General features: G+C 35.8%; 1 protein-coding gene across 1 annotated transcript; it reads right to left on the bottom strand.

The window, feature by feature from the left end:
* Positions 1 to 9,849: 9,849 nt before the first annotated feature.
* LOC142641559 (scarecrow-like protein 18) lies at positions 9,850 to 11,366 on the bottom strand. The gene has a single exon (XM_075816007.1). The coding sequence runs from the start codon at positions 11,276 to 11,278 to the stop codon at positions 9,929 to 9,931; it is 1,350 nt and encodes a 449-aa protein (XP_075672122.1). The 5' UTR covers positions 11,279 to 11,366; the 3' UTR covers positions 9,850 to 9,928.
* Positions 11,367 to 13,386: the final 2,020 nt, after the last annotated feature.

The raw sequence follows: 13,386 nt of genomic DNA, 5'->3' as shown, positions 1-13,386 counted from the left end.
TAGCTTTTATCCATGTATATGTGATAGCATGCCTCACCTTCTTTTGCTTTTTGCCTTACTTGATTTATGCCATCTTGTGTGAACTTCATGCTTTATTTGGATCTTGGCATATTCGCTTGTCTTGTTCATGCATGTGCATTTGCTTGCTTGTCCGTGTCATCAAGCATCACCCTAATCAATGGATCTACGGGCACCAAATACAAACCTACATTTGTCCCCTTAGGACTCATTCTCTCTTTTTTGTTTGGTTGATAGCATGCTTCCTTTGCTTTTGTGTTTGTTTACATGTTCTCTTTGTTTGTTTGTTAGCATGATTGCCCCTTTTGTGTGTTTGTTTGTTAGCATGCTTCCTTTCTTATCCTATTTACTTTATTTGCATGTTTTGTGCCATCTTTCTCTGTTTATTGCTCCTATGCTCGTCTACTGGTTTCTTTATTTGTTTGTTGCATGTGATGGATGGAGCACATGCGGAACTTCTTAATGCAATAAAAAAGGCAACGACCAATAAATTAGGGGTTTAGCCCTTCCATGAGATCATTTTTATCCTAGCTTTCCTTTAGAACCATGTCTATAGCTTTCCTAGATTATGATTTCCTTTCTTGTACCTTGCTTGGGCCATACCCTCTGGGTGTGGGTATATCTACATTTTCGTTCTGTGTGTTGATGTATATTGTGCATGCTATGTATGTTGTAAAGATAGTCATGCACTTCGTATGATGGTCATACGTGGTTAGGAAGGCAACCCTTCCCTAGTCATGGATGCTCTTGACCTGGAGTATGGGTATGCATTCAAGGCTAATGTTGTAGATGTGTATTTATGCTTCATTGGTTGCATGACCTAACATGTGTGTCATTGCCTCTATTCATGTCAGCTAGTGACATTTTTTTTCCTGTATATGTGACATGCATCATGTGTTCAATACTTCGGTGAGCCTCGACATGCCTTAGCTCAAGCACATTGATGCATGTTGTATACACAGGAATGAAACCCTACCTTGTGTGCCATGGCGCACCTAGTGTGAAATTCTGCCAAATTTTCACTATGAAAATGTGGCATCTTCTTGCCATATTCACATCGTGAAAACTTGTTACAAATAATGTATGTGTGCCACCACCCATTTGATCTGAAATGTTACTAGATTTCCACCACAAAAATAAGGCGAAATGCTACTGAATTTTTGTCATGGAAATTTGGTAATAATCCCAATGTACTAGCAAGAATTGATAAAGGCCACACACCTTTCCCAAATCAAACCTCAAAGCGTAACTCCTTTAAAGCCTCGAAAGCTAATGTGAATAGCTTGTTTTTATCTACCAATGACCAAAAAAATTAAGATTTTACCAAAATAAAGGACTATTTCATGACAGACGTTATGAGGTGCCTAACACCTTTCTCACACATAACCAGACTTCCAAATCAATAAAGATTTTTTTTTTTATCATCCATTTAGATTAGGAGAAAACTGACTTTTTTTTAATCTAAGACTGGTAATAAAATCAAATAGAGTCAGGTGACCAATCATACGTAAAAAACCTAATGCTTGGTGAAGACTTCATAACCTTGATGAACAACATTAAAAATGACTCACTAGTCATAGTTTTGCACCTCAACTATGTACACCCTCTGAGGAGGGGCACATTCGTCGCCGTTTTAGGGTGGTCAACAATCTCAAGGTATCGACATAATGTATTAAATAAAAATATAATTATTTTTTATTTTTGTTATTATTGTTATAAGCCTAATAATTTAGAATGCCAGAAAGAAATATATAGAAAAAATTATTAGAATAAAAGGAAAAAAAAAAAAAAGGATAGTCCATGATGATGAAGAAAATGTAAACGAAAAAATATATTTGCAAGAAGATAAACATGATGATAACATTGATTTAGATGGAATCGATTGGGCAAGATGATGAAAAAAAATTATTATTTTGGCTTATATATCATGTCTTGGAACTTTTGAGTTTAATCAATTTGAATGTGTATGCTATAAAAATATGTTAATTTGATTTATTTAGTTAGCTTTGTTAAATATTGTTCCATAGGTATGATTAATGTAGACACCCCATTTTGTTTCAACCCATATCAGAGTCCCCTGGTCCCAATGACAATAAATCAAATCGCTACCAAAATGATCAGCATCATGTGTGGAGTCTAACGAGGATGAGAACCCTAAAAGTGGCCCAATACAGTCAAAGCCTAAGCCTAACTATTAAGTAGGAGACAAGCCTAAGCCTAAAAAGCCTATTTTGACCTAATTTAGCTGAGGTTGACAAAGAGTGCGTACGCCGGGTATATGATGCAGACATACCCAATCTGTGGTGTACGCACACTCTAGACATAAAGCCTTAAATCACTTCATTTCCATTTTTATGAGTATCTATGGAAATTAGCCCATTCAGCTGGCTGCCCAAAAATGTCATCAAACACTAGACACTCATTTCCCCTATAAATACCCTCATTTTCAACATCCAAAGTGTTGTAAACTTTTTCCCTATAGAAACTCTACCAAATATCCTTAGAATACTTAAATCTAGAGTTTAAAGCTAGAAGGGAAAAAAGGTTGAGGATTAGATTAATCTTCAGATCCTTTTGGTTTGAAGGTAGTCTCTTTCTCATTCGTGTGTAGGGACAAAAGGGGAGTCGCCACCTAATTTTTGCAATAGTCTAGGAACCATATGTATATCGTCCTTTCGAGGAAGGACCTTTTAATCTTACTACCAGAATATGAATTTGGAGTTTAGGTACGCTTTTGGGAAGGTGTTAGGCACCCAAGATCGCCCAACCATAAGGTTGGCCTCCCATCATTTTGTCTTATGTCCTAACTCTATTAAAAACAATTTCAACACTTTGTATCCTAATTCACGCACACACTAGCATACATCTAAGTATACAACATGACATCTTTCATCCCAAAACAACATATCTATCCATAAAGCAAGAGAGAGCCAAACCACACACATATACAAATCCTAGCCATCATCTAACCCTATCATACATCTAAACCAGGTAGCAAGCATATACATCAATATGGAAGCAAGCAAATCATACCATAAATCAAAACAAGACATCAACTTCATACACATATATCAAAGGAGGATTAAAACAATCAACATGCATTTCCATGTGAATGCATGACTTACCTTACTTACCTTGCAGCATCTCAGTACTTATGGCATCATGACTGAGCATGTGAATGCATGACATGGTATTCAAACAAGACATGAACATGAAACACTAATCTAAGCATGTTAGAGACAAACAAGCACATAAGCTAAAGACTCGGATACATATAGACATAAGGAAAAGTGGTCAAGCAGAGGAAAAACAAGTAAACCAAACAACATAAGGAATTTAAATTAGGGTTTCTGAGCAAGTGCCTGTGTACGCAACCAGAGGCCTGCATACTCATGCTTATGACATGCGTGCGTGAGACTTGTTCAACAACCTTAACCCAGAAACACGAAATAGAAAACAAAGCATAAAAAAACCCTAATTCTAACAACCAAACATGCTTAGAACATAAAAGAACTATAAAACTAACCTAGGCAAACATGCATAAATACAAACCAAGCAAAAAACAAGATTAAAGCAAAGGAAGAACACTAAAAAATAAAAAGAAAGCTTGATACCTCAAAAGGGAGTTCCCAAGCTTTGATTTTGACTGTTCCCCTCAGTCAAATCTATCATAGTCAATAAACACGTGATTAGTAATCTTAAACTCAAAGGATTGAGGCCAGAAAATGTCCCAATCAAATAAATTGACTTAAGCGTGTTTTGTGAAAAACTCCCTTTTGATTCACTATTTTCTAGTGAATCTTAGGTTTTTCCCATGAGATTTTTGTGTTTTTTGAAAATGTACCATGTAAGGCTTTATATAGTGGAAAAAAAAAAGAGATTTGGAACGTCTTCCAAACGATGTGAGATTCATTCCAAATCTCAGCAATTATTGCAGAAAACTTGTCTTTTTCATACTTCTGAAACCTTAGATGTGTACGTAGGAATGTGCCTGCGTACGCATGCTTTGGCCCATGTACGCATGCCGTTGCCCACATATGTGGGCTGAGGGTCACTTTGGTTATTTTATTTACAAAAATAGATTTTTGCTCATTTAAAAGATTATATTTTCCATTTTAACACTCCTCAAGTCAATTTAATATCTAATTGGGCTCTAAATTGGCCTTGGGTCTTAGAGTTTGAGTATCATTGAGGAACAGGGGCCCAAGTCATAAGTGGTACAAAATGTGGTGTCTACACCATGTTCAAACTTCTAGTTGGTTCAAGCTTGCAAATATACCACTTAGGGTATCCCAGTCAACTGTAATTAAGACATTCAACTCATCCTCCCACACACACAGCTGCAATAGTCGATTTCAATCGTGTAGCTAGTCAAAAATAACATCACTTTAAGTGCTTCAAGGAGGTGATGTGGATCTTTTCCATGATCCACACTCTCCTCCTCGATTCTTGTTCTCTTATGCTTTTTGTTGTTTTCTTTTCCATGCTCCCTCTGTATCAGAACATGTTTTGCTTCAGTTGTTTTAATTGCTTTTTGTTGTTTTGAATGAAAAATATGTAGAAACCTTAATCTTCCTCAGGGTACGTGCACACCCAGGAAGATGTGTACACACTTCATGAGTGGTGTATGCCCTCTTTGAATGATTAGGGTTCATCTTTTGGTCTTTTTTGGGAATTTTCCTTGAATCTCAATTGCGTATGCCAGTAAAAGAGTGCGTACACACCTTTCTTACGATGTCCACCAATTTGGGCTTCAATGAGATTTCTTGCCTTTTTTGTTGTTGAAGTTGGACTAAAACAATAGTCAAAATTACGGTGTCCACCATGTGTATGCATGTCCTAAACCTGTGTATGCAAGCACGTTCCCAAACCTCTAGAACTTGAGTTTTAGGCCCCTAAAACATCATTATTTGATGGGAGCCAGTCACTAGACCCTTGGGAACATCTAAAGGTCTTAAAAAGCCCTGAAAACCCTAATTTTAACGTATAAATATTCACCTTTTGTCTCCAATAAAAAAACCTAGCTAGAGAGTTCATTTTTTGTTCCATTTTCTCAAAAACCCTAGTTCATCTTTTCTAATCACCCACACAACACCTTTGCATGGTTTTTTAACAGATTCAAAACCTCTCTCTAGTTGTTTTCTAAGGCAAAAACTAATGTTCTAATTTGATTTCTCAAACTTTTTTCAAAATATTTTGTTCTTGAGTTGTAATTACCTAAAATATTGTATTATTTTGATTATTTTTGCTCTCTCAATCTAATCTTTGAATTGTAGGCACTAAGGGGTTGGCTAAACAAACTACAAACTCATAATCTTAAGCAAGGTGAGTGTTTTTCCCATGAACTCCTCATTTGCTTAATATAATTCACATTAGTTCTTGATATAGTTTTTCTATTTGTTATATTTGATTTATTTCACGTTTTTAATTCTTTTTATATGTATTAATGTGAATTAAAGTTGTTTATAATTTGTTCTTTTTGTTCTTATATTGTTATTTCAATTCCTAAAATGATTCTCAAAAAAATTCCTAAAATAGTCTAAGAGACTCCAGATACTAATTTTTTTTAATAGTTTTATAAATATGCTAACTAACGAAAATGTTAATAAATTGGTGTTAAATAAAAAAAAAAAATGCCATGTAAAACTATTTAGAATTAGTGGCTTTACTTAGTTTCAAAATTAATGATGCACACGGGGACACGCGAAAACACAGGCACACATAAATTTTTATTTTTATTTATTTATTTATTTGTTGTTGAGAATCAACACATAAATAATTTAGGTGGGGATAGTGCAGTGGTTCTGAGTCTGACGGGAGTAGTAGTACGATCGACCAAAAATAAATACCACTCAACGTCCACGTCCACACCCCTTCCTCTGTTTCTGCTTCTGCTTCTGCCCACCTGCTTTTAATTTGCCCTTTTCATTTTACTTGTTGGGCACGGCCCCATCCATTCATCCAACCCCTAAACTTCGCCACGACCCTACAAACCCCTCACCTATACCCATCACTGTTAATTCCTATGCCGCTATACTTTTCATTTATATACATGCACTGCACATGCATACACATTACACAACCAAAAAAAAAAAAAAAAAATGCTAAAACTCATACAAAAATTCTAAATTGATATTAATGCAATTGTTATCATCAACAACATATTTAACAACATAATTAATAAAGGAATATTTGATTAGTAATTCATCGATTTGTAGTGTTCATAATATCTTTTTTTTCTTCTTCTTATTAGTATGATATTAAAAGAACGGAGAATCGTGTCTCTTAGAGTGTCCTATTCATTATTTAATTACTAGCATTTGAACATGTGCTCATGCACGTGTTTATAGGCTTTATTTTTTTTTTGTAAAGATTAATAATTTATATCTATTATAATTTAGAATTTTTTTTTCAAATAAATAAAAAAGATATATATATTAGAGATAAATAGTAATTGTAATTTCTTTTTTGAACGTGAAGGAAAAAAAATCCTAAATATTAGTAATTCATTTTTTGAATTCAAAATAAAATTTTTTATTTGATATTTATGACCTATTTCTAAGTGAAGTCACCCTTCATTAATGATGATATTTTTGAACTACATAAAAGTTTAGTTGAAAGAGTGAAATTCTCTTATATCTATACTATTATTTAAGGGTCCCTGTTTAGATTCCTCATTTTTTAGTTTAAAATTGCCTCTATAACCCTATGTTTAAGCAGAGATAAAACTAAAAGACAATTTAGTAAAAATGCAACTAACTTCCACTAAAATATTACCTAAAAAATAGGACAACTTTCTTGTTAATTTTCAAATTACTTTATCCACTTGTAAATACGATTTTCAAAATAAAAATTAAATATATAGAATTATAAAAAAAACACATTTTTTTTCTACAAAATAGGACCACTAAAAAAAAGTTTCATTGCACGCACGAAGCGCGTGTGATGAGGCTAGTATTTTTTAATTATTATGTAACTAGCTGAAATCTACCTTTTATTTTCAAAATTTATGTTTTGGGGCACATCATTTGTTGATGAAAAAATATTTTCTTATACGTCCATCGATCGATGCTGTATTTTCGTTTGGTTCGAAGACACATTAACGGACGAGTATAGAAATAGAGATTCAATATTAAATGGACTGTGGAAGTTCTAAACTTGCCGATCTGTTGGGAAAAAACTTTTGCTTTGTTTTTAATTTGCTCTTCTTAGGACTGGTAAAAAAGTTCTTCACTCGGTTTCGTAGGGAGAGCTAGTTGATTGTCGGAGGACATGGTCGTAGGCCCGTATGAGATTTAAGGGCTGTAAATATTTTGTCCATTTAACTTGGTTTGGAGAATCTGTGATGATGCTTATTGCTTAACTTAAAATAATCTTTTTGGAGGGTGCAAGCACATGATTTTACATCATATATTTATTGAATTTAATCTTTATATATATACACACACACACCGTTCCCCCATGTATACAAATCTCAGTTGATTAACCTAGTCATTATGTAAAATTCCTTCTCACGTTATCCAGGCGTGCCTTAATCTTAATGATAACAAAAAGAAGCTGTATTCTTATACCATGGGATAAAGGTCGTAGTTCACCACAAACTATATGGGTACTTCGACTGTTGCTAAGATTATGGATGTTGATGTCCCACTGATTAACCGTACTTCTGACTTTAGTACTCATCATTGAGTTGAGTTTAATAAGTTTCAACTGCAGCGTCTCTCTCTCTCCATCTCTCTCCGAAACACAGCACACACACATGCCACCAAAAGCAACTATGAGGTATCATCATATATATATATACACTACAAATTGAGAATTTCAAGCCAAAGAATTGAGTTGATGAAAAGAAGCATTAAATAGGTATGAATGATACGCACTACGCGTGAGAATAGTATAATGTGGAAGGAATATACTTATTGTAGCAAATAAACGTCAGCCTACTTTTTCTAAACGTCATTGAATATTATAAAGAAAATGGCAAGACTAGACTAGTGAGTCCCTTCCTTCCTTCCACATATCAATTTATCATTGTTAATTATTGCAATGTGTAGGGAAGAGAGAGAGAGAGAGAGAGAGAGAGAGAAGAGCATCAATATTTTTGAGTAACCAAAAGAAGTTGGGTTTCTTCCAAACAAACAAAATGGGGGCAAAAGGTTACGTCTGAATCAGATGGTGATCGAGATGGATGGATGGATGTCTGTCAAAGCCATGCGTGCACCAACCCTAGCCCTGTTCAGTCATATTACAATCCCAACACGCAATCTAAGCTAAGCTTTGTGACGCTCTGCCTTGTGACCATCTTATCCGCCTTGTGACCATCTTATCCGTGTCAGCTATCAAAGTAGAACCTAAAAGCTTATTGTGGCATATGCACATCTCTACACTATCCCCTCTTACCACAATGCTCGCAATGTGTACGTGGGGTTACAGGGCTACCAATTTTTATGCGCTAGCTCCCTTGGAAGACAAGGGCCATTGGCCTTTTTTAATAATATATATGTAAATATATATAGAAGAATACAGCAACAAAGTTGAGTTTTCCTTCAACCTACTTTTATCAAAACCTAATTTATCCTACAAATGGAGAGAGAGAGAGAGAGAGAGAGAAGGGTTTATTTTTTTGTTATTTTGAAGGGGACCGAGAGGTTCGGACTTAGGGTAGGTTTAAGGGTTTAAGAAGGGCATTTGGTTCAAGAGACAAGAGTAAGACATGCTTGAAAAAATACAGGACACAAGAGATCCCTAGCTAGCAGGAGGGTTATCAAATGCAAGGTCCAAGAGGAGGCAAGGGGAGCATGAAAAGCTCTACTTTGAGAATTTTGATGGTTTTGTTGAGGGGACATGAGGCAGAAATTAGGGAAATAAATGGTGTGTAATATTAAAAGACAGAAACAGGTATATACGGGTACTTACTTAGTGCTCTACTTGCTTGGTGCTAAAAACAAGAACCCTCATGCATCCCTTCTTGAAAGCACAACATTGAAGGAGACAAAGGAATTTTGGGGAACAAGAGTGGCTCATCGGCAAAGGCGGTTGATGGATGAGCTTACTTTTCATGTTGCCCTTATTTTATTGAGAGAGAGAGAGAACGAGAGAAAATAAGGTAAGTGCATGATTAATTAAACAATACCAGCTAGCTAGTACGAAGCATTATTAGAATATAAAAAGAAAATTAAATCTAAGAATCAAATTAGACCAGCACACACCAATACAAAGAGACAAACAACCCTCTAGAAAAATATGGGTGCTTCAAACTTTAAATGGAATATACCATAGGATTAATTATACACCACTTAGCGATAATTGTCTTCCAAAAGTCCAAAGAGGAATTGATCAGGTAAGGAAAAAAAAGAAAATAATATATAAAAAGGGAAAGAGATTTAAAGGCGACAAAGGCAAACAAAATATTTCAAAGGCAACTATAAAAATACAAGACTGATAAGCAGTTTCATTACCCAAGAAAGAACCAATCTTGGGTGCATGGTGAACTAAGGTGATGCGAGGCTGGTTTGTTATGAGCTATTTCTTTCAAGAATACTTTCACGCAAACTACTGATTCACAACGCGCTCAATTGCCCATGCAAGCATACTGGGTAAGGGTAACTACAAAGGGCGCGCACACACACACAGGCATCTCTAAGTAGGGAATAGGAAACTCAAATTTTAGGTGGGGTTACATATAGCAATATATATAGGAACCACTTTGCCTACATTTCTTGTTTGTTAATAACAATATTATGAGGGAGAATACTTAATTAATATATGAAGCAAAAGAGAGAGATATATAGAGACCAGCCCCGGATCTTACCACTATGTTATTGGGTTGGACAGTCAAGCATAGGGGATAAATGACTGATCATTTAGAGCAAGTAGCTTGAGGTATTAATTAATTAATTAATAAATAAATTTAGTGCCATGAAGATACAGAAAAAAGGGCTCGATTCTGCCAACCAAGGAACAAAGAATCGTTGCGAATCTGAAGCTTGTAACCCTCAGAAGGATAATGGAGCCTGAGGAGGAGTTTAGCCTGCGAAAGTGCAAAAGGGCTCAAGGGAACATTGGAAAACCCTGAGCTCCGAAGCATAACTTCCCAAGCCTCATATCTCTGGTGCCTTTCTCTTCTATTGACTCCCTCAGCTGCCACAATGTCCACGATCTCTCTTCCAAACCACACTTGCTCCACAGCGAGTCTCTCTCTGCTATTAGGAGGCAAAGTGGCCTCCAGAGAATCAAAGACTGAGGTGTAATGGTCCAAAGCCTCCACAAGTCTCTGCAAGAAAACAGGGTGGTTGTGGTTAGCCTCTTGTTCTGCAATTGTAACCACTTTGGGATTCAAGGCCTTGATTTTGTGGAGAAAGAGTCGTAGACCACGAGAGTCTTCTTTGAGGAGCTTGTGAAGATAAAGCACACAGTTGATAGCAAGGGCTTCATCTGGGTGGAGAGCAAGCGCTAAGGGATCAATAATACAATTAATATCATTGCTGACGATGAGGAGTGGGTGGAACTGGAATCTGAGTCCTAGAGTCTGAGCAAACTTGGAGAGCCGGTCACCGGTTCTGTGTAGAATATTGGGATCGTTCCCTGTGGCGGTGATTCGAAGCATTGGAGGAGGATAGGAACGCTCAGCAAGGGCTTGCATAAGAGGAGGCCATTGAAGGCCGTGCATGATGTCAAAGTCCAAGATGTGAATGGCTTGTCGGCCTTCGTCTATAGCTTCCAAGATGGCTTGGTTGGCTGTCAGATGGCTGAATCTTATGAATGGGGTTATTTGGTTTAAGGATAGATAGCAAGACTGAAGAGAATCATCAGAATCAGACACACTCTCTGTGTCGGCATTAATATCAATGTTGCTGCTAATACTAGTAGCTGCTCTAGTAACAAAAGCTGATGTTGATGCTAATGAGGCACTAGTGTTTATAGCAACTGAACCAGCAGTACTAGCACCAGATGATGATGAAAAATTATTGAGGCGGAGAGAGAGGGCTTTAGCGAACTGATGGACCAATCTTTCAGTGGAGTCACCATAAAGGGAGGAGTTAGTGGACAAAATGGAGATAAGGCGGTGAGCAGCGGAGAAGTCGGACCTAGAGATGAGCTCAGCGCAACGAATGAGTAATTGGGGCATGTGGATTGCATTTGGAAGTGGTGGCTGAGATGGGTTTGCTGGGATAAATTGCAGATCTGAGCTGCTGATGGGGTCCTCTTGATCTTCAGCTTGTTGATCATGATGAGAGGAACTGAATGAGCCAATGAACATAGTATCTGATAACCGTTTTTATTTAATTAGAGCTAGCTCTCTAAAGACATATATTCTATGTGCAGCAGTGGCAATACTACTCTACTCGAACCAGATACAACATGTATCTATATATATATATATATATATATATATATATATATACACACACACACACTGGGGGATTACCCTTATCAATGAGGAACAACTTGGACTAAGAATGGTAGGGTTGGAAAGAAAGAGACGTGTACTCTCTCTCTCTCTCTCTCTCTCTCTCTCTCTCTGTGTAAATGAAAATAGGAATATGAATATATGTGAAAAAGATAAAAGAAGGACAGGAGATTTGGATTTGGGGCAGGTTTGCGTTTCTTTGGTTTAACGTAATATGTATGATCGAAGATGATGATGAAGGGGTTTTCTGTGACAGAACATTGTCTGCAAGGAACAGGGAAGAACTGAAATACTTGTAGCTGTTAGTAATAGTAGCACACCACTGTTCCTTTTCCCACGACGACAAACATATATATTATATATATTCTTATGTGAAAAGCATTTAATTAGTAGCAAACCAATGTTATTGTAAATAATCCTGCGAAGTCAACTGAACCACCCAACCGGTCCAGCTACAAAGTAGAGATGAATATCGTTTATTTTGTTGAAAAATTATGGTTGAAAGGATAATATTAAATAGTGTTAAAAAGTGTAAATAATAGTAAAAATAAACTGAATAGTAAAATAATTTTAATTTTTAATTTTAGCCTAAACGCACACCTAGTAGTATATACTTTTGTTAGAGAAATTAATGTTAGGGTGGTGACATATTTGAGAATCTTTTTTTTAATAATCTTTTTTGGTTAGAAATAGGAGCATATTTGAGAATATTTTCAAGTTTCCATACCTTATTTTCTTGGTAAAATGTGTTTAATGGAAACATGAGGCACCGCTATCATTATTTTTTTCATTACTAACTACAACATCTTTTGAAAAATAATTATGAGAGTAAATGAATTATGTACATAGATTACTCTTTTTTGCAATATTATTTAATTATTACCAATGCTAGGGGTGTTCATGAGTCCAGTCAAGTTTGTGCCTATTGGGTGGTAAAATGAAGTACTCATGGTTGACCGAGAGCATCAACAAATTGGACTGAGATGGATTTTCCACAAGTAGAGTTGGATTCAGTCGAAACCCAGAGAAGCAGCAACAATTGAGATTCCAACGGATCTTCATTGGAGGTCTCATGATCTCCACTAGATCTAGCCAGAGATGGTAAGATTTCCACTAGATTTGGGTAGAGATTTGAACATGGATGACAATGATTTTTACCATAGATGACAAAGATTTGAATCGAGGTGGAAAGGTTCTATTAGATTGGTTCGATCGATTTTTTAGAATTTAGATCTAGGGTTATTATTTCTTTGATTCTAAGTGCATTTAATGCTTTTGAAGTCAAATTAGAGCACTATTATGGCATGATATCAATTGGATATGTTTTAAGATATATCAACTGGATCTAAAGTCTGTAAACTAAAATTAAGTTCAAATTTCAAATTTACAAACTTTTGTCTCTATTTTTCTGGTGGACTTTAGACTATTTCTCCTTGCAAATTTAAGGAACCCTCGTGGATTTGAGGTTATCTCTCAAAAGTAAATGTATTTTGCATCTTGCAGATTTCCCCTTGCGTTAATTGATATCAAATCCTTGTCCTTACCCTAGTTTGATGGCTAACATACGTGACGACAATCACTCCAGTGATGATAAAGTTGAAGATGTAGTCCTTATTAGGGCGGAGTTCCTAAAATTTCGTGAAGAAAATCAATAAATAATACATGAACTACAACAAGTAGTCACTACCCTTATTGTTAGGAAATCCTCCCATAGTAACACAAGAAAATTACATTCTTTGATGGAGAGATGTGTAAGTTTCATTTTATTGATTGGATTCTTGATTTGGAGAAATATTTTAATTATTATGAGATTTGTGATGAAGAAAAGGTCATATTTGTGTATAATAAATTGGATGATGATGTGGTCGAATGGTAGGATGACGTAAAAATTTAAAGAAAGTATTGAGGTAGTTATAAAATTTTCTCTCGGCAAAGAATGAAAATTGTGTTGGTTGGTT

Source organism: Castanea sativa, chromosome 6 (genome assembly GCF_040712315.1).
Source record: "Castanea sativa cultivar Marrone di Chiusa Pesio chromosome 6, ASM4071231v1".
Classification (NCBI taxonomy): Eukaryota; Viridiplantae; Streptophyta; class Magnoliopsida; order Fagales; family Fagaceae; genus Castanea; species Castanea sativa.
The sequence above is the reverse complement of the archived record's forward strand: the minus strand, read 5'-3'. Positions and strand labels throughout refer to the sequence as shown.